This window comes from Heptranchias perlo, chromosome 18 (assembly GCF_035084215.1).
Source record: "Heptranchias perlo isolate sHepPer1 chromosome 18, sHepPer1.hap1, whole genome shotgun sequence".
Taxonomy (NCBI): Eukaryota; Metazoa; Chordata; class Chondrichthyes; order Hexanchiformes; family Hexanchidae; genus Heptranchias; species Heptranchias perlo.
Genome location: NC_090342.1, coordinates 3,335,321 through 3,361,413, shown reverse-complemented (window position 1 = coordinate 3,361,413; position 26,093 = coordinate 3,335,321). Strand labels below are relative to the sequence as shown.

The following is a 26,093-nucleotide window of genomic DNA, read 5'->3' as shown; positions in this document are numbered from 1 at the left end:
TGACTAATAGTACACTGGCCTCTTTGCTCAAACTGCCTTTGGGTACACGACAGCTCAACTAATCAACATGTCAGTGATGTGTCACATAGTAAACTGTTTCAATGACTGATGGTGGGTGTTAGAGTGGGCGCCTGGTCTCCAATGGAGCTCACCTTTCCTAGCAGATCCCCTCCAGCTAATGCAGACACTGGAACGGTTTAGGTAACAACTGCAGCAAACTCCAGGTGCCATTCCAAAGAACATTCCATCATTGAATTTTTAACAATTCATTCTCAGGATGTGGGCAAGACCGGCATTTATTGCCCATCCCTAGTTGCCCCTTGAGAAGGTGGTGGTGAGCCACTTTCTTGAACCGATGCAGTCCGTGTGGCGAAGGTTCTCCCACAATACTGTTAGGTAGGGATTTCCAGGAACGATGAAGGAACGGCCGATACATTTCAAATTCGGGATGGTGTGTGAGACTCGGAGGGGAACGTGCAGGTGGTGTTGTTCCCATGCGCCTGCTGCCCTTGTCCTTCTAGGTGGTAGAGGTCGCGGGTTTGGAATTAACTCCATTTGAGCAGATAAACAAATTCCTACATGGTCATTTAAATTTTCCCTAGCAGAAAATGGCAGTGTCTTTCTCTGAAAGTTTGTTAACGAGGCCTTAACGAGCAACAACATATTTTTAAAAAGAAAGATATTACCAATTTCAATGCCCTTTGGGTACAGGTTAGTTTAGATTTTATTACACAAAATGTTGCTTGTATTTAAAGACATTGAATTAACAACACCTAGAATCATATAACGACCAATCAAAATGATCTGCAGAGTAACTTACAAGAAAAAATGTTGGTGTCAATTTTCGCCTTTACTATCTGGATGTAACATTTCACTTGGACAAAGCGCAGAAAGAAAGAACCTGCATTTCTATAGCACCTTTCACAACCTCAGGACGTTCCAAAGCGCTTTACAGCCAATTTTAAAGTTGTAATGTAGGAAACGCGGCAGCCAATTTGCTCACATTTTGGTCCCACCAACAGCAGTGAGATAATGACCAGATAAACTGTTTTTGTGATGTTAGTTGAGGGATAAATATTGACCAGGACATCAGGGGGAACGCCCCTGCCCTTCTTCAAAATAGTGGCCACAGGATCTTTTTATATTTATCTGAGAGGGCAGATAGGGCCTCACTGGAAAGATGGTACCTGAAGTATCAGAGCCTCAAGTCTCTGGAGTGGGGGTTTGAACCCACAACCTTCTGACTCAGATGAATAAGTGCGACCCTCTGAGCCAAGGCTGACATCCAGAGAGAGGAAAATTGACAGCCCCCTTACAACATGTGCACCTTACACCTGAATTTCCTCCCTTTGTGTTCTCCCAGTTGATGCTTTTATGACTAGGCAATAAAGATGTAAAACTAAGTGTGTTCTACCAATAATCTAGTTTAGAAGCCACCACCTTTTAAATAAATTTGCTGCACGATAATAATATCACAGCAAGGATTTAAATAAGGCAACAATCGATCTTATGCCAGAAAACCATTAAATCTAGTCTTGCAGTTTTATATATTGGTGATTTAATGTCCTGCCTTACAATGGTTTAACTTTATAAATTAGCAATGAGCAAGGCCCCAGTTGATGGCAATGTGCAGACAGGCCATTAGTGATGATGTAATGCTTGTTAAACGAGTATTTGTGGGACAAGAGGTGCAATAATTTTACAAGGGATGAAAGGCCAATGACATTTTTTTTTTGTTTGTTTGTAATTTATCCATTTTTTCCCAACAAAGTTTGGCTTTGTTACATTTCTGTTAGTGTAATTTGCAGGGCTATGGGGAAAGAACAGGGGAGAGTGGGGCTAATTGGATCGCTCTTTCAGAGAGCCGGCACACGCACGATGGGCCGAATGGCCTCCCTCTGTGCTGTATGATTCTATGTTTCTAATTGGGCAGCCTAACTCCCATTCAGCAGTTTATTGATTTGCTGAATTTAAACACTAATTGTGGGATGCCACGATTTATTTGAAGCAATGGCCCACAGTGTAAAGGGTGATTATATTTCCAGGTTTATGGCTAGCATTGAGCCAAACGGAATTAATCTCCAAATCCTCAGGCTCTGCTGACCCTCCTGTTTAACAGCTGCGTGTTGTGGGATTGAGTCACTGACAGTGGGCAAAGTGGACTTTGTTTGGGCGAGGTGCTCATAATATGTTCAGCCTCCGGCCCCTACCATGTAACCTTTGACCTCGCTCTTGTAACCCTCGCTGACTTCAATTAATGAATAATGTTCAACAAAGAAAAATAAAAGGAATAAATTTATTACCTTCAGCTGTCCTGGTGGGGAGTCTCGTACGGCAAGAGAGCACAATCGAGGGTTTAGACTCGCATGCTCTTCCATCATTTTCCGTTCATTAATTTTAATAGACAGAAGATCACAGAGGCCATGAGCAAGTTCACAACAAGGATCTGCACCAGGGGAGCTAAAGGTGAAAATTTACTCCAATAGGAACAGGAGGAGGCCATTCAGCCCCTCGAGCCTGTTCTGCCATTCAATAAGATACAGCTGACCTGTATCTTAACTCCATCAACTCGCCTTGGTTCCATAACCCTTAACACCCTTACCTAACAAAAATCGATCAATCTCAGTTTTGAAATTTTCAATTGACCCCCAGCCTCAACAGCTTTTTGGGGGAGAGAGTTCCAGATTTCCACTCCCCTTTGTGTGAAGAAGTGCTTCCTGACATCACCCCTGAACGGCCTCGCTCTAATTTTAAGGTTATGCCCCCTTGTTCTGGACTCCCCCCACCAGAGGAAATAGTTTCTCTCTGTCTCCCCTATCAAATCCTTCAATCATCTTAAACACCTCAATTAGATCACCCCTTAATCTTCTATACTCGAGGGAATACGAGCCGAGTCTATGCAACCTGTCTTCATAATTTAACCCTTTTAGCCCCGGTATCATTCTGGTGAATCTGTGCTGCACCCCCTCCCAGGCCAATATATCCTTCCTGAGGTGCGGTGCCCAGAACTGAACGCAGTACTCCAGGTGCAGTCAATATTTTCCTGATTTAAATTAAATCATCCGCGAGTAAATCATCAAAAGCATCGCAGTGTTTGTTATTGGACTAACAATCCAGAGAACGTGAGTTCAAAGACCATCGTGGCAGTTCGAGAGTTTGGAGTCTGTTTAAAAAAACATCTGGAAATAAAAAGTCGGTGTCAGTAAACGTGACCATGAAACTGTTGGGTTGTCATTAAAAACCCAACTGTTCACTAATGTCCTGTAAGGAAGGAAACCTTACCCGGTCTGGGCCGATGTGTGACTCCAGTCCCACACCAATGTGGTTGACTCTTGACTGCCCTTTGAAGTGGCCAAGCAAACCCCCCAGTTGTATCAAACTGTTACTGCGGTTCAAGAAGACGGCCCACCACCACCTTCTCAGGGCAACTAGGGATGGGCAATAAATGCCGGCCTTGCCAGCGATGCCCACATCCCGAGAATGAATTCAAGAAACAGATTATCTGGTCGTTTATTTCATTGCTGTTTGTGGGATCTTGCTGTGCTGCCGCGTTTCCGACATTACAAGAGTGACTACACTTCAAAAGTACTTAATTGGCTGTAAAGCACTTTGGGAAGTCTGAGGCCATTTTTTTCAGTAAAGTAACCCTAATACCCAGGGCATGTAACAAGCAGTGTTGACCAACTGAAACATACGAAAATGATGGGCAGGAAACGACCAGCTGATCTATCAAGCCTGCCCTACAATCCTGATGACCAGAGCATCGTGACCAGACACTTCCTGATCCTCTCAGCTGCCATGTAATCTCCTGGGAGAGGATTAGTTCTGTCACGATGGACGAGTTCTCTTTCACTCTCTCCACAACTTCTGTCGTCCTATATTCGGCCTTGTGTGGTGACCTATCTGAGGGGTTAGCCTTCTCTACCTCAGACCTACAAGCAAATGAGAGAGGGAACAAGAAAAGAGTCACTGGTCCTTACAGCCTGTCCCATCCAGATGTGGAGCAGCCTACAAACATCATCAACCCACCTCCCCGGTCGTGCAAACATCTGGGGAGAGGCAAGAAAAACAGAGAAAAAGTCTTAGGCCAATTTAGGAAAAGAACGTTGGGAAATTCCTCTCTAAAAACTTCTACTTTGATCAATCCTATCACCGGGCTCCCAACCTCGAACTATAGGCAGCTGCTTGCTGATTTTCTAAATGTGCCTTACACCACTAAACTAACTTGTGTAAAGTTAATGCATTAATGCCACTGGTATTTCTCATCTTGCACCTTGTCTATTTGCGGTGATTAAAGTTTTTATATTTTAAAAAAGGCGTAACAAATCATCGATGTAATGTATTTTGCCATTTCTGCCTTTTAGAATTGTTCACCGATCACTTGTTGTATCTGGATGAAGCAGTGGATGAGGTCTCAGGACGATATGTTGGGACACAGTCAGTTTTCCCCTTCAGAAGGATTCTGTCTCACCGACACCTCGTTCTTTGGTAAGGCCATGCCCAAGAAAGAAAGAACTTGCATTTATATAGCGCCTTTAACGACCTCAGGGCATCCCAAAGCGCTCTACAGCCAATGAAGCACTTTCGACGTGTAGTCACTGTTGTAATGTAGGGAAACCCGGGCAGCCAATCTGTGCACAGCAAGATCCCACAAGTAGAAATAAAATAATGACCTGATAATCTGATTTAATGATGTTGTTTGAAGGACAATTCCTGTTGTTCTGTTATTCCTCAATCAACTCCACCAAAAAAACAGGTTATCTGGTCATTTATTTCATTACTGTTTGTGGAATCTTGATGTGCACAAATTGGCTGCCACATTTCCCTGTATTAAAATAGTGAGTACACTTTAGAAGTACTTTATCAGCTGTGAAATGTTTTGGGTCGTCCCGAGGATGTGAAAGGTGCCATGTAAATGCAAGATCTTTCTGTTTCTTTTTCTTGAACACTGTGCAGGATCGACGGGCAGAATGGTATTTTCTCAATCCACGCTTTCTTGTTCCATGTTCTTATCCAGATTAAGAAGGTCCTGCGATGGGCAGCCCAATTTCCCGGAGGGGCCCTAAAAGAGGTGTTGGGTCCTTCATTCGTACATGCAGGGGGCCTAACACCTATTTTAGGCAGCCGTCCTGGACTCCTGAAAATTGGTCCAACCCAATATCGGGCCAGGCGTCTTTCAGGACATTGTTCTCCAAAATTGGTCCTCATTACGACCTTTTTATGCCCGGTAAACGGGCTGAAATGTCATCCAGTGATTGTCTAGAATTATTGTCATGGGTGGATGAAGCAAAATCAGAAACAGAACAAATTTATTTCTTTTTCTTTTTCAAAGTAGCCAACTGTAGGTCCAATTCACCACACTGGGGGTGTGACCCGATGGTGCGATCAGCTGGAGTTGAGTCCTCACTGGGAGCGTATATCGTAAGATCACGGCCACGCCACTCCCAATTTTCTACGGATTGTTTTTGAGGGATTTTAATTAATTAATTTAAATTTGCCAAAATGTATTCTCAGGTGAAACCTTGCCCGCATTCATGAATTTAGTCCTATTATGTCAATCAGTAAATTACTCACCGCTGCAGGTCATTGTAATAAACTGGATAGCCCGGTGGTGAAGGATAGAACACTGGAGCCTGGTCATAGAGTCATAGAGTTATACAGCACGGATAGAGGCCCTTGGGCCCATCGTGTCCGCGCCGGCCATCAAGCCCTGTCTACTCTAATCCAGTCTTCAGTTGCTTCCAATCCTTTATTCACAGAGATCAACATCACACACTGAGCACCCCATAGATAAGCTCTCCTATAAATGGATACAAGAGAGTCCCCAATTGATACTCACAGCCTGAAAACAATTAACACTCATTGATATAAAATCACATGGACACAATTAACAATCTATACTAAGGCCCTCTCACAGATTTATAAAAATATATTTTTAAAACTTTATTCTAGTTATAGTAACTATTTATAAGGAATTGCAGTGTTACTGGGGCTGATGTTAATTGTGTGCAATAGTGTAAAGCGGGTAATAGTGAATCGGCAGCCCAATTTACACCTCCCCCCTTTCACACCTCCCTCCATTCACACCTCCCTCCATTCACAATTCCCCCATTCACACCTCCCCCATTCACACCCTCCCCCTTTCACACCTCCCTCCATTCACAATTCCCCCATTCACACCTCCCCCCATTCACATCTTCCCCCTTTCTCACCTCCCCCATTCACCCCTTCCCCATTCACACCGCCCCCCATTCACACCTCCCTCATTCACACCTTCCCCCATTCACACCTCCCCCCATTCACATCTTCCCCCATTCACACCTCCCCCTTTCTCACCTCCCCCATTCACCCCTCCCCCATTCACACCTCCCCCCATTCACACCTCCCCCATTCACACCTCCCCCTTTCTCACCTCCCCCATTCACACCTCCCCCCATTCACCCCTCCTCCCATTCACCCCTCCCCCCATTCACACCTTCTCCCCATTCACACCTCCCCCATTCACACCTCCCCCTTTCTCACCTCCCCCATTCACACCTTCCCCATTCGCACCTCCCCCCATTCACCCCTTCCCCATTCGCACCTCCCCCCATTCACCCCTCCTCCCATTCACCCCTCCCCCCATTCACACCTTCTCCCCATTCACACCTCCGCCCATTCACACCTTCTCCCCATTCACTCCTCCCCCATTCACACCTCCCCCTTTCTCACCTCCCCCATTCACACCTTCCCCATTCGCACCTCCCCCCATTCACACCTTCCCCATTCGCACCTCCCCCCATTCACCCCTTCCCCATTCACACCTCCCCCTTTCTCACCTCCCCCATTCACCCCTTCCCCATTCACACCGCCCCCCATTCACACCTCCCCCTTTCTCACCTCCCCCATTCACCCCTTCCCCATTCACCCCTTCCCCATTCACACCGCCCCCCATTCACACCTCCCCCTTTCTCACCTCCGCCCATTCACACCTTCTCCCCATTCACTCCTCCCCCATTCACACCTCCCTCCATTCACACCTCCCCCATTCACCCCTTCCCCATTCACACCGCCCCCCATTCACACCTCCCCATTTCACCCCTCCTCCCATTCACACCTCCCCCCATTCACACCTCCCCATTCACATCTCCCCCATTTCACACCAACCCCATTCACCCCTCCGCCCATTCACACCTTCTCCCCATTCACTCCTCCCCCATTCACACCTCCCTCCATTCACACCTCCCCCATTCACTCCTCCCCCATTCACACCTCCCTCCATTCACACCTCCCCCATTCACTCCTCCCCCATTCACACCTCCCTCCATTCACAACTCCCCCATTCACACTTACCCACATTCACACCTCCCTCCATTCACACCTCCCCCATTCACTCCTCCCCCATTCACACCTCCCTCCATTCACACCTCCCCCATTCACTCCTCCCCCATTCACACCTCCCTCCATTCACACCTCCCCCATTCACTCCTCCCCCATTCACACCTCCCTCCATTCACAACTCCCCCATTCACACTTACCCACATTCACACCTCCCTCCATTCACACCTCCCCCCATTCACACCTCCCCCATTCACACCTCCCTCCATTCACACCTCCCTCCATTCACACCTCCCCCATTCACTCCTCCCCCATTCACACCTCCCTCCATTCACACCTTCTCCCCATTCACACCTCCGCCCATTCACACTTACCCACATTCACACCTCCCCCCATTCACGCCTCCCCCATTCACACCTCCCCCATTCACACCTCCCCCATTCACACCTCCCCCATTCACACCTCCCCCATTCACACCTCTCCCGATTGACATCAATGGAAATAAACATCACAAAAGATGTAAAACGAGGTGCTGATTCGCTATCAATCTTTTTTACACTATCGCACAAAGTCAAAACTCCCCCCACTCTCAGACTTTCCCACAGATCTTGTTCAGATTGGCCAAACTGTACCAGAACATTGTAGACTTGTTTTATCGACAGTGCACTGGATGAATAGGACTCAGGACCTTGTATAACTCCAGCAGATTCACTAATAATTGTGTCTGAAGACCAGAAAGGCTTTAAACCAAATTACAGCTCATTAATCACCTAGAAAGGTTCAATATACAACATAGAATGCTCAGACAGCCTCTAGCGACAGATATTGTCATTAATAACACTTTGAGAGCAGTGCTTTAGACAGATTTTGGCAATTGATGTCTCACGTGGGTACTTTTTAATTTGATTACACAGAGTGTTGAAACTGTTAAACAGGTTATAAATTCTATCCATCTCTCACTTGTTGTTTCGACTTTATATCACTATACACCCCTGCTTACATGAATTGAGCCGTAACAGACAGACATGTGAAGGAGCAGAGAGTAGATTGAGCCCGTCAATTTTCCAGCTAAGTCTGGCGCAAAGGTACAATCTCGCATTGGTCAGATCTTTTCCAGTATATTTTAAGCAATTTGGAGGGATTAAATACTTGCTCTTGTGTTAATTAAGGCCTTTAACAGAACGCTATTTAGGGAAAGGATTGATGGGTTATGGGGTTATACCACTCTGGAATCAATCCCACGTCCTACCTCATTCACTCATCCACCACCACTTACTTTCCTAGGCTTCACATCTGCCAGATAACAAGTAAAGGTAAGTAACTGGGCAAGGGTATGTGAATGATATGGGATGTGTGGTGGGACAGATATGCCAGAGTCCTATTTCTTATGGGGCAGAATCAAAGAAAGAAAGAAAGAACTTGCATTTCTATAGCACCTTTCACAACCTCAGGACGTCCCAATGTGCTTTACAGCCAATGAAGGACTTTTTGAAGTCTAGTCACTGTTGTAATGTAGAGTTGATTTTTCAGTAGATTTCTGACAATAAAGGTGAGGGGAAATGAGCACTCAGGTTATCCCAAATTATAATTTAAGAAACAATAAGATTTGGTGTGTACAAATTGGATTACAAGCATTCCCCGTGTTATGAGTTTTAGGTTCGCTGATCTTTGATAGAGGGTTATGAATGTTACCATGGAATACGATATTTCCTAGACACCAGAGTCCTCCAGATGGATCGCAGTGGCCATTTCCAATCCTGTGCCATTCCACACTCCTAAATGTCATTGTGAATTATTACCATTCAGGGAGAGTCCGAAACATTTGGATCTGAGTGAGGCTTTCAGCAGTCAGGTGCTTTCAGCTGCCTGATAGCAGCACTTCTGTAAGGGGAGTTAATGAGTAAGCTTTAGTGACCTTTAGTCTCTGACCCAACCAAACAATTAACCCGAGGAAGTCATTTAATATACTTTAGCTGAGGAAGATTTCTTTCCTTCCTCATACGTAGAGGTTGCCTTCCCGTTTAGCCTCTGGAGGATTTATTTCTTGCCGTTGGGAAAAAGTCTCTGAGACCACCAAAGGTTTGTTAACAGTTGTGGCTACTGAAGGAAGCTTCACGTTCATTGCTGCCACGGAGCTAGTTAGAATGAAGACCGTGAAAGGTAGGGGGCTGATTATACTTCCAGCCTGTACTAGGGCACAGCGTAGTGTAAGCTTAGCCTGAGGGCAGTGAATGCTAATATGGTTAACTCTTCCAACTGTGTAGAAAGCATTCTTAGGTTTCAGAAAGGCTTCAGATTGGATCTGACCGCTAGGCAATCCAGTTTAAACAGTTCTGTTTTAATGTAGCATAACATTCTCTTTAATGATAGGCCACACCATGACGGTAAAGCTTTATTCATTACATAAAGGAGCGAAATAGCGGTTCAGACATAAAAATGATGGGTCATGGCGTATTACAGCGGTAAAGAGATTCGGAGCCTCGTGCGATAGGAAGGAAACAGGTCGATGAAAGCACCTTTTCTAACTCCTGGACAAATCTCGACATGAGTAAAAGGTCACTCTTCAAGTAAACCGTAATTCAGATGTTTTTTTAAAAATATATCGAGAATCTTTCACAATTACAGACTTGTCCTTTTCAGAAAGTTCTAACTCGGAGCAGCAGAGCGTGTGTTGGTGAGGTTCATGAACTCTTTCTGTGCTAATCGACCTCAGCAACACACGGGTAGGTGGTCTGAGTTAGGACTTAAATGAGACCCTTGTGCCAAACACTAAAGAGATGGATGAAAACAGAAAATTGCTGGGAAACACTCAGCAGGTCAGGCAGCATCTACGGAGAGAGAAACAGAGCTAACGTTTCAGGTCGATGACCTTTTTGTCAGAAGTAAAGGGGTGGAAATTGGTTACGGCCCGTTTCGGATCAATAACCGGCGGCACGGCTCAACCGGGAGCCTGAAACGGAGCCTCAGGCCTCATTTCGATAATTTAGGTCAACAGGCAGCTCGCCCAGATGAAGAAATCGACTTTCGCCCAGGAGATGAGGCTGAAAATTTCCTCCCAACTGTGCAGAAGCTTTGCTAAAATCTAAATATACCGAGGCCCATTTTAACTTGTCCAAATCGGTGTCAACGTGGGACTGACGGCCTCAAAATGGGGTCGATAGACTTGACCCCCTGCCTGTTAAAAAAAAGAGATTGTGTTTGTATCGCACCTTTTACAATCTCAGGACATCCCAAAGCACTTTACAGCCGATGGAGTACTTTTTGAAGTGTAGTCACTGTTGTAATGTAGGAAACACAGCAGCCAATTTGCGCACAGCAAGATCCCACAAACAGCAATGTGATAATGGCCGGATAATCTGTTTTTAGGCATTGGTTGTGGGATAAACATTGGCCAGACAGGGCCTCAGTTTAACATCTCATCCGAAAGACAGCACTTCCAACAGTGCAGCACTCCCTCAGTACTGCACTGACAGCGTCAGCCTAGATTATCGAGTTAAGTCACTGGAGTGGGACTTAAACCCATAACTTGCTGACTCAGAGGCAAGAGTGCTGCCCACTGAGCCGCGGCCAACACTGATGGTCCAGCCGCTGCCATTTTTAAAGGGGCCTACCGCTGGGCGGTCAAAGGGCCTGCCCGTTTCAGGATGTAGGTCCCATGATGTACATAGGACCCCGACTGCCATTTTGGGAGACAGCTGGGTGGAGTGTGCGGCATGTACTGGCGATACAGCTTGAGACAACCAAAAAAAAAATAAGGGTTCCTCCCATTCCAGATTGCGATCCCCCCCTCCACCTCCCCCAGAACACATCTTGCTTCCGGCCTCGGGGCTGCCCGATATTGCACAGGCCCGAATGCAGCTAATTGGTGGCTCAGTGGGTAGTGCCCTCACCTCTGTACCAGGAAGGTTATAGGTTCAAAGTCCCACTCCAGGGACTTGAGCACGAAATCTAAGCTGATGCTCCCAGTGTAGTATTGAGGGAGTGCTGCAGCGTCAGAGGTGCTGTCTTTCAGAGGAGACATTAAACAGAGGCTCCTTCTGCTCTCAGTTGGATGTAAAAGATCCCATAGCACTATTTCGAAGAAGAGCAGTACACTGCTGTCCTGGCCAATATTTATCCCTCGACCAACATCACTTTTTAAAAAAACCCAGATTATCTGATTATTAATTTCATTGCTGTTTCTGGGATCTTGCTGTGCATACATTAGTTGTCACGTTTCCTACATTACCACAGTGACTACACTTCAAAAAGTACTTCATTGGCTGTAAAGGGCATGAAAGGCGCTAGGATAAATGTAAAGGGCAGGGGAATGGGGACTAATTGGATAGCTCTTTCAAAGAGCCAGCACAGGCACGATGGGCTGAACGGCCTCTTTCTGTGCTATATGATAATTTGATTCTATGGCTCCTAAGTGACTGGTTATCTCTCTCTTTACCTTTTCGAACGAAGATGTCATGGTGGACCAACCCAGCCTATCCTTGCAAGATACAGATGTTTCCGCCTACGCTCAATATCCCAACACGCCATTAAATTCGATGCAGCTGTGCACCACGGTGCCTCCATACTACCCCAACAGCAGCTACTACACCCAGTACTCTGACGACTGGTACTCCTCAGCCACGTATGACGTTAAAAAGCTGCCCTGCGAGAGAATCTTCCACAGAGATATGGAGGAGACTGACATCCCAATTGCCAAGAAGATCAGGCTGGGCTCCGTCTCTGGGAAGATGAAAGGTGATGAGCTGTGTGTCGTGTGCGGAGACAAGGCCTCAGGATATCACTACAACGCGCTCACCTGTGAGGGCTGTAAAGGTAAGGACAGCTTCTCAACCACGTACCTGTCAGCCGAGTCATCAAATTGAGGCTGGTTTTGTCGCGGGAAAGAGCAGAGGTGGCAGCTTACGTTGAATTATATAGAAATTACAACAAGGAAACAGACTATTCGGCCTAACTAGTCTGTGTTGGTCCTTATCCTCCACACAAGCAGTAGACGAATCCCATTCGCCCAAACTGTTCTAGGAATATAGGAACAGGAGGAGGCCATTCAGCCCCTCAAGCCTGTTCAGCCAGTCAATTGGATCATGGCTGATCTGTATTGTAATTCTATTTACCTCCCTCCGTTCCGTAACCCTAATACCCTTACCCAACAAAGAGCTATCAACCTTATTCCCAGCCTCAACAGCTTTTTGGGAAGAGAGTTCCAGATTTCCACTACCTTTTGTGTGAAGAAGTGCTTCCTGAACGGTCTAGCTCTCATTTTAGGGATCTGCCCCCTTGTTCTGGACTCCCCCCATCAGAGGAAATAGTTTCTCTCTATCTACCCTATTAATTCCCTTTAATCATCTTAAACACCTCAATTAGATCACCCCTTAATCTCCTAAACTCGAGGGAATACAAGCTCATATCCCATTATCCCTCTTTCCTTCAACCACCTATCTAACCTATTCTTAAATGTTGACCTGGTCACTAACTCTGGTCGTGAATTCCACAGCCTCACAACCCCTGTACAAAAAAAACTCCACAACCTTCTGACTCAGAGGCGAGAAAGTTACCACTGAAAAGGTTCAGGGGTGATTTGATTGAGGTTTTTAGGATTTTGAAAGGAATTGATAGAGTAGATGGAGAGAAACTTTTCCCGCTGGTGGGGGAATCTAGGACAAAGGGACATAACCTTAAAATCAGAGCCAGGCCATTCAGGAGAGAAGTTAGGAAACACTTCTTCACACAAAGGGTGGTAGAAGTGTGGAACTCTCTCCCACAAGAAGCAGTAGGTGCTCAATTAATAATTTTAAATCGGAGATCGATAGATTTGTGCTAACCAAGGGTATTAAGGGATATGGAGCCAAGGTGGGTGGATGGAGATAGGATACAGATCATCCATGATCTCATCGAATGGTGGAACAGGCTCGAGGGGATGAATGGCCTCCTCCTGTTCCTATGTTCATATGAACCATGGCTGACGCTTAGAAGCACAATCTAGCTCCTTCGTTTTATTTATAAATCTCGGCAAATCGCCAGTTGGGCGGCTCCATGTCCGGTACAACTTGTGCTGCCCAAGCTCCGCCCATTTTGCCATTCCTACGACCGGTGTTGGACCCCGATTTGCATATTTGAGGGGCCTAACACCTGTTCCACTGTTTCAGGCCCGGGCGCCTTGAACGACTGAAAGTCGCCCGAGCCAATATGGCATCCGGCGCGCTTCCGGTCCAGATCGGGCATGACGGATTGCGACGCGAAATTCGGAGACCTAACGTCAATTCTGCGGGTGCGAAACGGGCAGCGGTAAGCTGAATTTCTCCACCATTAGTTCTCCACCATGCCTGTCCCATGTTCACCAGCATCTCTACCCCGCTTCTTGACAGGTACGGTGGTGTGGTGGTTATGTTACGGGACTAATAATCCAGTAGAACGAGTGTTCACATCCCACTCTGGGCAGTTTGAAAATTTGAGTTCAGTCTAAAAATAAATCTGGAAATAAAAATCTGGCATCAGTAAAAGTGACCATGAAGCTGTCAGAGTATTGTAAAAACCAAACTGGTTCACTGATGTCCTTTAGGAGAGGAAACCTGCCGTCCTTACCTGGTCTGGTCTATCTGTGACTCCAGTCCCACACCAATGTCACTGACTCTTAACTGCCTTTTGAAGTGGCCTAGCTGAGACATCAAACCACTACAAAGATTGGTGGTTCATGAAGAAGGCTCGCCTACACCTTCTCAGGGCAACTAGGGATGGGCAATAAATGCCGGCCTTGCCAGCGACGCCCACATCCCGAGAATGAATTTTTTCAAAAAAACGTAATCACCCATCACTAGAGAGAAATTTATAAATAGGAAACACTTGGCACAATTCCGAAGGAGCCAGAGTGCCAGTCTGTAACTACCTGGTTCTAGGAAACCCGGCTTCTGGCTGGCAGCGCAAAGGTATCCAGGGTCCTCAGAGTCCACAATGGCTCTCAGGCGATGAATGGTCCCTGCTGCTCTGTGCGGAGATGCTCTGAGGTGCTCCTTGTTCACACTGTGACTAGAGTTGGCTTGGCTGGAAAGAGAGAGTTGACCCACAAACAGCAATAAAATAAATGGCCAGATAATCTGTTTCAGTGATGTTGGTTGAGGGATTAATATTGGCCCAGGACACCAGGGGAGAACTCCCCTGCTCTTCTTCGAAATAGTGCTGTGGGATCTTTTACATCCACCTGAGAGTGGCCAAGCTGTTCGTAGGCCGCGTTTAAATAAAGAAAGAACTTGCATTTATATAGTGCCTCTCACAACCCTAGAATGTCCCAAAGCACTTGGCAGCCAATTTTTGAAGTGTAGTCACTGTTGTACCGTGGCAGCCAATTTGCACACAGCAAGATCCCACAAACAGCAATATGATCATGACCAGATAATCTGCTTTAAATAAAAATGAATGAAAATTCACTTGGGATTCATATTTCCTTGTGTAGAAGGTGGGCACGAATTAAAGGAAAAGTACAAAATCTTCTTGTCAAGGATCCATCCTGTAATGTAATTGTAATTATTTTCATATTAGGACAAGAATTTGATGTGATATTGTATTAATTAAGGAAAAGTAATTTACTTTTAATCAATAGCATCATTAGCATCATTAATCATGTTTAATATTAAATAGCAGGGGATGGTAATCCCAGAATTAGATAAGGAACAGAAACCTTAGTGATAAAGGGAGATATTTTCCATTTAAAGAACGATGTTTTCATACACATGCTTAATGCACCCCTGTTCAATTCCCCCCGTGGCCTCGCCCCCCCCAATCTCTGTAACCTCCTCCAGCCCCACAACCCTCCTAGATCTCTGCGCTCCTCCAATTCTGGTTTCTTATCCATTCCCTGCTTCCTTCGCCCCACCATATTGGCGGCTGTGCCTCCAGCCGTCTAGGCCCTAAGCTCTGGAATTCCTTCCCTAAACCTCTCCACCCTTCTCTCCTTTAAAATGCTCCTTAAAACCTATCTCTTTGACCAAGCTTTTGGTCACCTGTTCTAATGTCTTCTTCTTTGGCATGGTGTCAATGTTTTGGTCTGATTACGCTTCTGTGACGTGCCTTGGGACATTTTACTCCATTAAAGGCCCTATATAAATGCAAGTTGTTGTTGTAGAAAATTTCTCTCTGTGCTACTGTGATGGAGGAGTTAACCCAAACTGGCGAAAGGCAAGCTGATTCATTGAAAGTGTAACCACTGTTATCGGTTCTCAAACACAATCATAGTTGGTCAATACCGCAAGCCAAATTCCATAGAACCATGGGAATTCACAACACAGGAGGAGGCCATTCGACCCATTGTGTCTGTGCTGGCTCTTTGCTAGAGCAATTCAAAACTGTTCCCACTGCCCTGCTCTCTCCCTCTTCAAATGCTTATTTACTCTTCCCTTAAAAATGTAATGGTCTCAGCCTCAGATGCTCTCTGTGGCAAACTGTTCCACTGAACATTGTCTGCTCGTCTGTTGTGTTCTGCCCCAGGGCAGGTCCTAACTCCAGTCTCACACGTGAGGTTCTAGAGCCATGCACTGGGGAAAAGGAGCTGAGGTGGTTTCCCATTGCCTTCCTCATGGCTTTTGATTTTTGGAGTACCTTCTCCTGGGTGGGCTGCAACCAAGGCTAAAGAGTCCCACCTACCCTTTACGATGGGGATGGGGCCACCCGCAGCAATCGGACACACTGGACATTAACCCAGTATTCAGGGCTGGAGCTCTGGTCTCCACACGCTGGGACTGTCCGAAATGGAGCCAAGTTGACTCCCGGATTGTTCTGACTATCAAGGGAGAGATGTTTATTTCAACAATGTTAGCAAGATTCAAACCTGCTCTGCAATCCAGTCACCTGTTCGTCCTCTAGTTTTTAATATTGATTCATTCATTAATGTCTTGCAACTGCCGTATTCTCCCTGGTTTAAAGCTGTTGTTGACAGCTTGTTATGGATGGGCTCCCACGGGTAGATATTGAGGTAGATTTCCCACTTCACGTCCCAGGGAGTAAGAGCTTGGAGAGGGGAGGAAATCCTACTCGCAAAATCGGGCAGAAGCTGCTCCCAAGTTTGCAATCTACCAAAGTCTACCAAAATCTTTAAGCCCCAAGAAGATGAGGTGGAAAATCTATTCCAATGTGTGGTGCGCTCAGATTTAGTTCTGTTTAACAAAGTACAAAAGCAAATGTCCTGTCATTTATCTTTGAGTTGTTGTGTTTAAGCAAGTGGCCTTTGGAAATGTGCCAGAGTCCTTGCGATAGATTTAGAGTGTGATAACGGCTTGTGCAACCTGACAGGGAAAGTGAGGTGAGGCCATGGTTTTGCAACACTTTCAGACAAATAAAGAAAGAAAGAGATGTTTGAATCTTTCAGTAGATTCGTCATCGTAACAAACATTAACTCCTCACAATCGCAGTCAGCAGGAAAAAGGTTTGCTTGTTACTTCGATGAAAAATTGTGTTCATTTTTTACTACGCGAAACTAGATCGCAGGTAGAATCATAGAATGTTCTGGCACAGGAGCAGGCCATTCGGCCCCTCAAGTCTGAGCAATGTTTTTCTCCGCAGTCTAATGTGCTTCTTCAATCATTCTAAGACATTAAAGTTCTCTGATTGCTAACTGCTGCCCCATGAAATCCAATAATATCACAGTGGGTACAGCACAGGAGGAGACCATTTGGCCCATCGTGCCTGTGCCAGCTCTTTGAAAGAGCTATCCAATTAGTCCCACTCCCCTGCTCTTTCCCCATAGCCCTGTAATATTTTCCCCTTCAAATATTTATCTAATTCCCTTTTGAAAGTTACTATTGAATCTGCTTTCACCATCCTTGAAGGCAGCGCATTCCAGATCATAACTCGTGGCGTAAAAAAAAATGTTTCCATCCATTGTGTTCTCAGGTCCTAACTCCGGTCTCCATTCATGAGATTGTTGAACCACTCACTGGGGAAGAGGAGCTGAGGTAGTTTCCCGTTGCCTTCCTCATGGTTTTTAGCTTCGGAATATCTTCTCCTGGGTGGGCTACAACCATAGTTAAAGAGCCCCACCCACCCTTTACGATGGGGAGAGGGGCCGACCTCCACCCATCCCCTGCTGGACGACCACTCAGTATTCAGAGCCGAAGCTCCGGTCTCTACTCACTGGGGCTGTCCGGAGTGGGGCTCGAGTCCTTCGCCTTCTGACTCCGCGGGCGAGGATCGCCACCGATCTCTGTTACACGCATAAGCCATTTTTTTTTTAAAAAACCCACATTTTACACTGTGATTAAGGAAACATGTCTGACAAAACAGGACAGACTGCAGGAACACCTGTGTATTGGACCCCTGACTTTCGCAATGTCTTGAGCAGTTTACCTGCAATTATGGAGCTTGACAATTTAATGACAGTCCCTGCCGTACTCATCACGCAGGGTGTACTGAGGTGCCTGTCCGATCTCAGACCGGTGTTTAACTCTTTGACACTTGTCTCTCAGGGGCTGAATATTCTACTTAATTCCCATCCAGGTTGACCTTTCCACCCTACAGGCAAAGGTTCGCGCTCCCCGGCAGAGAGCCGAGCCCGCTGGGAGCGCAAATCGGAAATGCGCGGGGTGGGGTGAGGAGGGGACAAGCGGATTTACGGGAGACGGAGCTTAACAGCTGAGTTCAGGCATTCGGAAGAAAAATTGGGTCTTTGAAGTAATGGATCCGAGGACACTGGAGATAAGGAGGCCTGGGCCAGAGTAAAGTATCATAAACCAAAAGACACCCTGAGCTCTTATACAATCATACAATCATACAGCACAGGAGGAGGCCATTCGGCCCATTCTGCCTGTGCCGGCTCTTTGAAAGAGCTATCCAATTAGTCCCACTCCCCCTGCTCTTTCCCCATAGCCCTGCAATTTTTTTCCCATTTCCAGTATTTATCCAATTCCCTTTTGAAAGTTATTATTGAATCTGCTTCCACCGCCCTTTCAGGCAGCGCATTCCAGATCATAACAACTCGCTGCGTAAAAAAATTCTCCTCATCTCCCCCTCTGGTTCTTTTGCCAATTACCTTAAATCTGTGTCCTCTGGTTACCGACCCTCCTGCCACTGGAAACAGTTTCTCCTTATTTACTCTATCAAAACCCTTCATGATTTTAAACACCTCTATTAAATCTCCCCTTAACCTTCTCTGCTCCGAGGAGAACAACCCCAGTTTCTCCAGTCTCTCTCCACTTTTTAAATATTCAATAAATACTTAAAGAACATTTCTAGAGATTTCAATGCAGTTGTGCAAGGAGATTTTTTAACAATTGGTTTGTACAACCCATTAGTCAAACTGGGTCTATTTTATTTCAGCTAAAGGTCACTGTTTTCATAATGCAAAAATTCATTCTCAGGATGTAGATGTCACTGGGAAGGCCGGCATTTATTGCCCATCCCTCATTCTCCTTGAGAAGGTGGTGGTAGGCCTTCTTTGGTGGTGGTGGTCACTGTTTTAATGTAGCAAATGCGGCAGCCAATTTGCGCAGAGCAAGATCCCACAAACAGCAATGTGAAAATGACCGGATAATCTGTTTATAGTGATGTTGGTTGAGGGATAAATATTGGCCCCAGGACACTGGGGAGAACTTCCCTGCTCTTCTTTGAAATTAGTGCCAAGGGATCTTTTACATTCACCTGGGAGGTGCCTCAGTCTAACGTCTCATCCGAAAGACGGCACCTCTGACAGTGCAGCACTCCCTCAGTCCCGCACTGGAGTGTCAGCCTGGATTATGCACTCAAGTCTCAGAAGTGGGGCTCGAGCCCACAACCTTCTAACTCAGAGATGAGAGGGCTACCCACTGAGCCAAGACTAGGACTATAACAATAGTTGGCCGCACCCTTACTTTACAAAACTAGATGACAGTCAATCTAGAGCGCCCAGGCTGCTAAAATAATATGAGGGGCCATGAAGGGATAAAACATTCATTATATCTGAGGCAGACATAATAATAATTATTTTAATGAAGTCATGATAGAGGCTAGTGATCCCTGAGAAATTACAACCCTCTACCTGATCCAACATCTGTAATTCATCGAGGCCATATTTCTGCATGTTGTTTCTATATATCCAATAGGCTGTGACTTAATTCCCACTTCACCTGATCATTAGACAGACTTGTCTCCATCATTTAGTTATGATTCAGGCTTTCTCCTCACACTTTTAACTTAACCTGCCATATATTGGTGCATATTTCTACTGCGTCAAGGTGTCAGTTGGTAAGAAATGAACAAACGTATTGGTTAAGCATGTGATTGCATTATGGATTTTGCTGTAGTGAGCACTTTGCTTCGGTGGAGACTGACACCTCAGGTCACTCTCGCACCGTAATATAACAGGAGATAGAGCTTGTCAAAGATTTGATGGTTTGTTAATAGATTGGAAGCCGTTACAAATATCTCGTAAAATGGTAAGTTGAAGATTTTGGTGTCTTTCCTTTGTTAGCATTGACGGGCAGGCTTCACTGTATTGTTAGACCAATCCAATCATCACACCAAGCAGCCTCTACTATAACGAGCTTACAGTATGATGTGCCTCTCACACCAAGATTGGTCAACTGACAAACCGATAACTTCAAGAGATTGGAAATGAAAAAAATTAATATTTGATTAACTCTGTGATGTGTTCACATCTAGAAATTGGTACAAATCTGGAATAGGGCTCACACTTCCTGTCCACAAACCTCACTTCCTGCTTTCATGATTTTTGTTCACGTTTTTACACGAGCATCGGGGATTTCCACCGATCTTGCGCCAAAGTTATGGTGGCCAATCAGGACGGCCCCCTGAGGAAACACCCAGCGTAAGTATTGTACTATTGGTTACTTGCTCTATTTTGCTGCTTCTCTATAATTACCTTACTTGTAAATAAATTCAACTGTTAGTTTTAGGCCGAACATAATGTGGTATTTACTGCCTTTCAGAGGAGACTGGGGAACATGGTGGGCATCCCATTTAATTTCTGATGCGCAGTACCGTAACTTCTGGGTAATTGTTAGTCGATAACAACAACTTGCATTTATATAGCACCTTTAATGTAGTAAAATATGCCAAGGCACTTCACAGGAGCGATTATCAAACAAAATTTGACACCGAACCACATAAGGAGATATTCGGACAGGTGACCAAAAGCTTGGTGAAAGAGGTAGGTTTTAAGGAGCGTCTTAAAGGAGGAGAGAGAGGTGGAGAGGCGGAGAGGTTTAGGGAGGGAATTCCAGAGCTTTGGGCCCAGGCAGCTGAAGGCACGGCCGCCAATGGCGGAGTGAAGGAAATCGGGGGGATGCACAAGAGGCCAGAATTGCAGAGATCTCGGAGAGTTGTAGGGCTGGAGGAGGTTACAGAGATAGGGAGGGGGCGAGGCCATGGAGGGATTTGAAAACAAGGATGAGAATTTTAAATTTGAGGTGTTGCTAGACTAGGAGCCAAAGTAGGTCAGCGAGCACAGGAGTGATGGGAGAACGGGACTTGGCCCTGTGACTTGCGATCCCATCCTCGGTACCCGTAAGGACACAGATTTGACTCTGAGGATATTTCATCTGATTATGAAGTTGTGTCTCAGCTGAGAGCTCAAGTTAAAAGTGTGAGGAGAAAGGAGAATCATAACTAAATGATGGAGACAAGTCTGTCTAATGATCAGGTGAAGTGGGAATTAAGTCACAGCCTATTGGATATATAGAAGTAACATTTGTCTCAAGTGCCCAGAAGGATCAACACAGAGTTTCATCAGTAAAATTAAAATGTCAAGCGGTTTAAATTTTAACAGTGCTTCACATGTTTTTTTTATACAGAAGTCTGTAGCAACTGAAGGTAAAAGGAGAAATAATCCCTTGAGAGGTTTAACAGTTGATTAAAAGTATTATGACCCCCTGTAAAAAGGACTCGTGTGGTAGCATTTACGCCTCATTAGTGAGATTGATGGTTTTAGTCAGTGGACTTTGGTTCCATTCTGCCTTCAGCTGCCTGGGCCCTTCAGCTCTGGAATTCCCTCCCTAAACCTCTCCGCCTCTCTCTCCTCCTTTAAGACGCTTCTTAAAGCCTACCTCTTTGACCAAGCTTTTGGTCACCTGTCCCTAATATCTCCTTATGTGGCTCAGTGTCAAATACTGTTTGGTAATCGCTCCTGTGAAACACCTTGGAACATTTTACTACGTTAGAGGCGCTATATAAATGCAAGATGTTGTTGCTGTCTAGTTGTAGCTGAGGCTGAGGACTAACTTGTGTAACATTAAACCTGCAGCATGTTTAAAGTGTAGCTATCGTCAGAGTTAACAAATCGCTGTATCAACCAGCCCATTTATAAAGGGTGAGATGTCATCGACTGCCACTCAAAATTTCTCATTATTCCAACTTTTTTATTTGCTCCTGGGGTGTGGGTGTGGTCAGCAAGGCCGGCATTTATTGCCCATCATTAATTGCTCTGAGAGGGTGGTGGTGAGCCGCCTTCTTGATACAACTGAGTGGTTTGCTAGGCAGCTTCAGAGGGCTGTTAAGAATCAACCACGTTGGTGTGGGACTGGAGTCACATATAGGCCTGGACCGGTTAAGGACGGCAGGTTTCCTTCCCTAAAGGGACATGAATGAACAAGTTGGATTTTTACGACAATCCAACAGATTCAGGGTCACTTTTACTCACACCCAGTTTTTTCATTTCCAGATTATTTTTTTCAACTGAATTCAAATTCTCAAACTGCCCACGGTGAGGTTTGAACTCACTGGATTATTAGTCCAGTAACATAACCACTACACTACTGTTCCAAGGTTAAGAGTACCAAACTCACATTGCACTTGCACTGCTCCATGAGGTCACCATTGGGGGCGATGTGCCAGGACGTGGTTGGGTTTGGGTGCAGACCGCTTCCACCATCTTGGTTTGCCAAAAGGTCCCTAGTTAGATGGTAACCCTCCAATTAACTGTCTCGGTGGCATAAAGAGACTGATTGCCTGACGGTCAGTGGAGAATGGAGCTGGCGGGGAAACGCTGGTTAGGAAATCGAAGGTCTCGGAGAAGGTGCAGAGGAGATTTACTAGAATGGTGCCGGGGATGAGGGACTTCAGGTATGTGGAGAGACTGGAGAAGCTGGGGTTGTTCACCTCAGAGCAGAGAAGGTTAAGGGGAGATTTAATTGAGGTGTTCAAAATTTTGAGGGGTTTTGATGGAGTAAATAAGGAGAGACTGTTTCCACTGGCAGGAGGGTCGGTAACCAGAGGACACAGATTTAAGGTAATTGGCAAAAGAACCAGAGGGGAGATGAGGAGAATTTTTTTTACGTAGCGAGTTGTTATGATCTGGAATGCGTTACCTGAAATGGTGGTGGAAGCAGATTCAATAGTAACTTTCGAAAGGGAATTAGATAAATACTTGAAAAGGAAAAATTTACAGGGCTTTGGGAAAAGAACAGGAAGAGTGGGACTAATTGGATAGCTCTTTCAAAGAACCGGCACAGGCACGATGGGCCGAATGGCCTCCTTCTGTGCTGTAAGATTCTTTGATTCTAGCTTGTAATTTTCTGTCTGTTTAAATATATCGCCGTTTCTTTATCGTCGCTGGGTCAAAATCCTGGAACTCCCTTCCTAGCAGCACTGTGGGAGAACCTTATAGAGTCATAGAATCATAGAAGTTTACAACATGGAAACAGGCCCTTCGGCCCAACATGTCCATGTCACCCAGTTTATACCACTAAGCTAGTCCCAATTGCCTGCACTTGGCCCATATCCCTCTATACCCATCTTACCCATGTAACTGTCCAAATGCTTTTTAAAAGACAAAATTGTACCCGCCTCTACTACTGCCTCTGGCAGCTCGTTCTAGACACTCACCACCCTTTGAGTGAAAAAACTGCCCCTCTGGACCCTTTTGTATCTCTCCCCTCTCACCTTAAATCTATGTCCCCTCGTTATAGACTCCCCTACCTTTGGGAAAAGATTTTGACTATCTACCTTATCTATGCCCCTCATTATTTTATAGACTTCTATAAGATCACCCCTAAACCTCCTACTCTCCAGGGAAAAAAGTCTCAGTCTATCCAACCTCTCCCTATAAGTCAAACCATCAAGTCCCAGTAGCATCCTAGTAAATCTTTTCTGCACTCTTTCTAGTTTAATAATATCCTTTCTATAATAGGGTGACCAGAACTGTACACAGTATTCCAAGTGTGGCCTTACTAATGTCTTGTACAACTTCAACAAGACATCCCAACTCCTGTATTCAATGTTCTGACCAATGAAACCAAGCATGCCGAATGCCTTCTTCACCACCCTATCCACCTGTGACTCCACTTTCAAGGAGCTATGAACCTGTACTCCTAGATCTCTTTGTTCTATAACTCTCCCCAACGCCCTACCATTAACGGAGTAGGTCCTGGCCCGATTCGATCTACCAAAATGCATCACCTCACATTTATCTAAATTAAACTCCATCTGCCATTCATCGGCCCACTGGCCCAATTTATCAAGATCCTGTTGCAATCCTAGATAACCTTCTTCACTGTCCACAATGCCACCAGTCTTGGTGTCATCTGCAAACTTACTAACCATGCCTCCTAAATTCTCATCCAAATCATTAATATAAATAACAAATAACAGCAGACCCAGCACCGATCCCTGAGGCACACCGCTGGTCACAGGCCTCCAGTTTGAAAAACAACCCTCTACAACCATCTTCTGTCTTCTGTCGTCAAGCCAATTTTGTATCCAATTGGCTACCTCACCTTGGATCTCGTGAGATTTAACCTTATGTAACAACCTACCATGCGGTACCTTGTCAAAGGCTTTGCTAAAGTCCATGTAGACTATGTCTACTGCACAGCCCTCATCTATCTTCTTGGTTACCCCTTCAAAAAACTCAATCAAATTCGTGAGACATGATTTTCCTCTCACAAAACCATGCTGACTGTTCCTAATCAGTCCCTGCCTCTCCAAATGCCTGTAGATCCTGTCTCTCAGAATACCCTCTAACAACTTACGCACTACAGATGTCAGGCTCACTGGTCTGTAGTTCCCAGGCTTTTCCCTGCCGCCCTTCTTAAACAAAGGCACAACATTTGCTACCCTCCAATCTTCAGGCACCTCACCTATAGCTGTCGATGATTCCCTAACCTCCCATAACGTCCTGGGATACATTTCATCAGGTCCCGGAGATTTATCTACCTTGATGCGCGTTAAGACTTCCAGCACCTCCCTCTCTGTAATATGTACGCTCCTCAAGACATCACTATTTATTTCCCCAAGTTCCCTAACATCCATGCCTTTCTCAACCGTAAATACCGATGTGAAATATTCATTCAGGATCTCACCCATCTCTTGTGGTTCCGCACATAGATGACCTTGTTGATCCTTAAGAGGCCCTACTCTCTCCCTAGTTACTCTTTTGCCCTTTATGTATTTGTAGAAGCTCTTTGGATTCTCCTTTGCCTTATCTGCCAAAGCAATCTCATGTCCCCTTTTTGCCCTCCTGATTTCTCTCTTAACTCTACTCCGGCAATCTCTATACTCTTCAAGGGATCCACTTGATCCCAGCTGCCTATGCATGTCATATGCCTCCTTCTTCTTTTTGACTAGGGCCTCAATCTCCCGAGTCATCCAAGGTTCCCTACTTCTACCAGCCTTGCCCTTCACTTTATAAGGAATGTGCTTACCCTGAACCCTGGTTAACACACTTTTGAAAGCCTCCCACTTACCAGACGTCCCTTTGCCTGCCAACAGACTCTCCCAATCAACTTCTGAAAGTTCCTGTCTAATACCATCAAAATTGGCCTTTCCTCAATTTAGAATTTTAACTTTTGGGCCAGACCTATCATTCTCCATAGCTATCTTAAAACTAATGGAATTATGATCACTGGTCCCTCACGAACACTTCACCACATGGACTGCAGCGGTTCAAGAAGGCGGCTCACCACCACCTTCTCAAGGGCAATTAGGGATGGGCAATAAATGCCGGCCTCGCCAGCAACGCCCACATCCCATGAACGAATAAAAAAAAAGAATTCATGGATGTGATTTCCAGACCAGCACATTCCTTCCCGCGGGAGCCCGATCGGACAATCAGCCCGGAAATGTCAGAAATGATTTTTTTTTGTGTGAGCTTTGTCGCTATCACTGTGAGTGACGTGAATGGGAGGAATGGAACATTACTCTACTGAGGTATCTACTGTCGGCATCAAGAGCACCCCCTTGCCTAGTAGGCCACACCCTTTAACCTCAATCGCAGAGCAACAATGAAACTTTTCCCCTTCGTGTCGTCTCACTGCAGCTTTATTTATCACATCTCAAGTTTCAGCCAAATGCAGCGACGCTGGTTGAATTTTTAATGCTCACCGCACTTTCAGCAACTCACCGGGCACTGCACACGAACAGACTGCTTCTATCAAAGTCATTTTCAATCCGTCTTAACTAGATTCAAAATGTGACAGCGCAGTGGGCATTAAAAATTAAAATATCTGGGCTTTAACACAACAAAGGCCGAGAATGTGAAGACACAACAGGGTCGGGTCCTTGGGAAGCAGCAAGCAACTTGCTTTAATTAGCATTTTTCATGTTTTATTCCTCACTATAAAAATGACTTGTGTTAAATGTCGAATAAAACTAGCCGCTGAGGATCTCAATTATTGTAAGGTCAATTTTCGGTTCAGAAACAATGGGGGTAATTTTAACCTAACCTGCCCCGCATGAGACTAACAGGATTGGATCAACCGTCCATTTCACACGCAGACCAAAAATCCGTCAAAGTATAAAACAGATAACAACAACATCTTGCATTTATATAGCGCCTTTAACGTAGTAAAACGTCCCAAGGTGCT

At 45.4% G+C, this 26,093-nt stretch overlaps 1 protein-coding gene across 6 annotated transcripts in view; it reads left to right on the top strand.

Moving 5' to 3' along the window:
• nr1h4 (nuclear receptor subfamily 1, group H, member 4) overlaps nucleotides 1-26,093 on the top strand; it is an 89,472-nt gene that overhangs the window by 7,632 nt on the left and 55,747 nt on the right. For 4 of the 6 annotated variants that reach the window (XM_067999229.1, XM_067999228.1, XM_067999233.1 and 1 more), the window contains exons 2-3: nucleotides 4,365-4,488; nucleotides 11,767-12,129. In XM_067999229.1, the coding sequence (XP_067855330.1) occupies nucleotides 4,395-4,488; nucleotides 11,767-12,129 (457 nt within the window). In that variant the 5' untranslated portion in view covers nucleotides 4,365-4,394. The other 2 variants (XM_067999231.1, XM_067999230.1) reach the window with 2 other exon arrangements.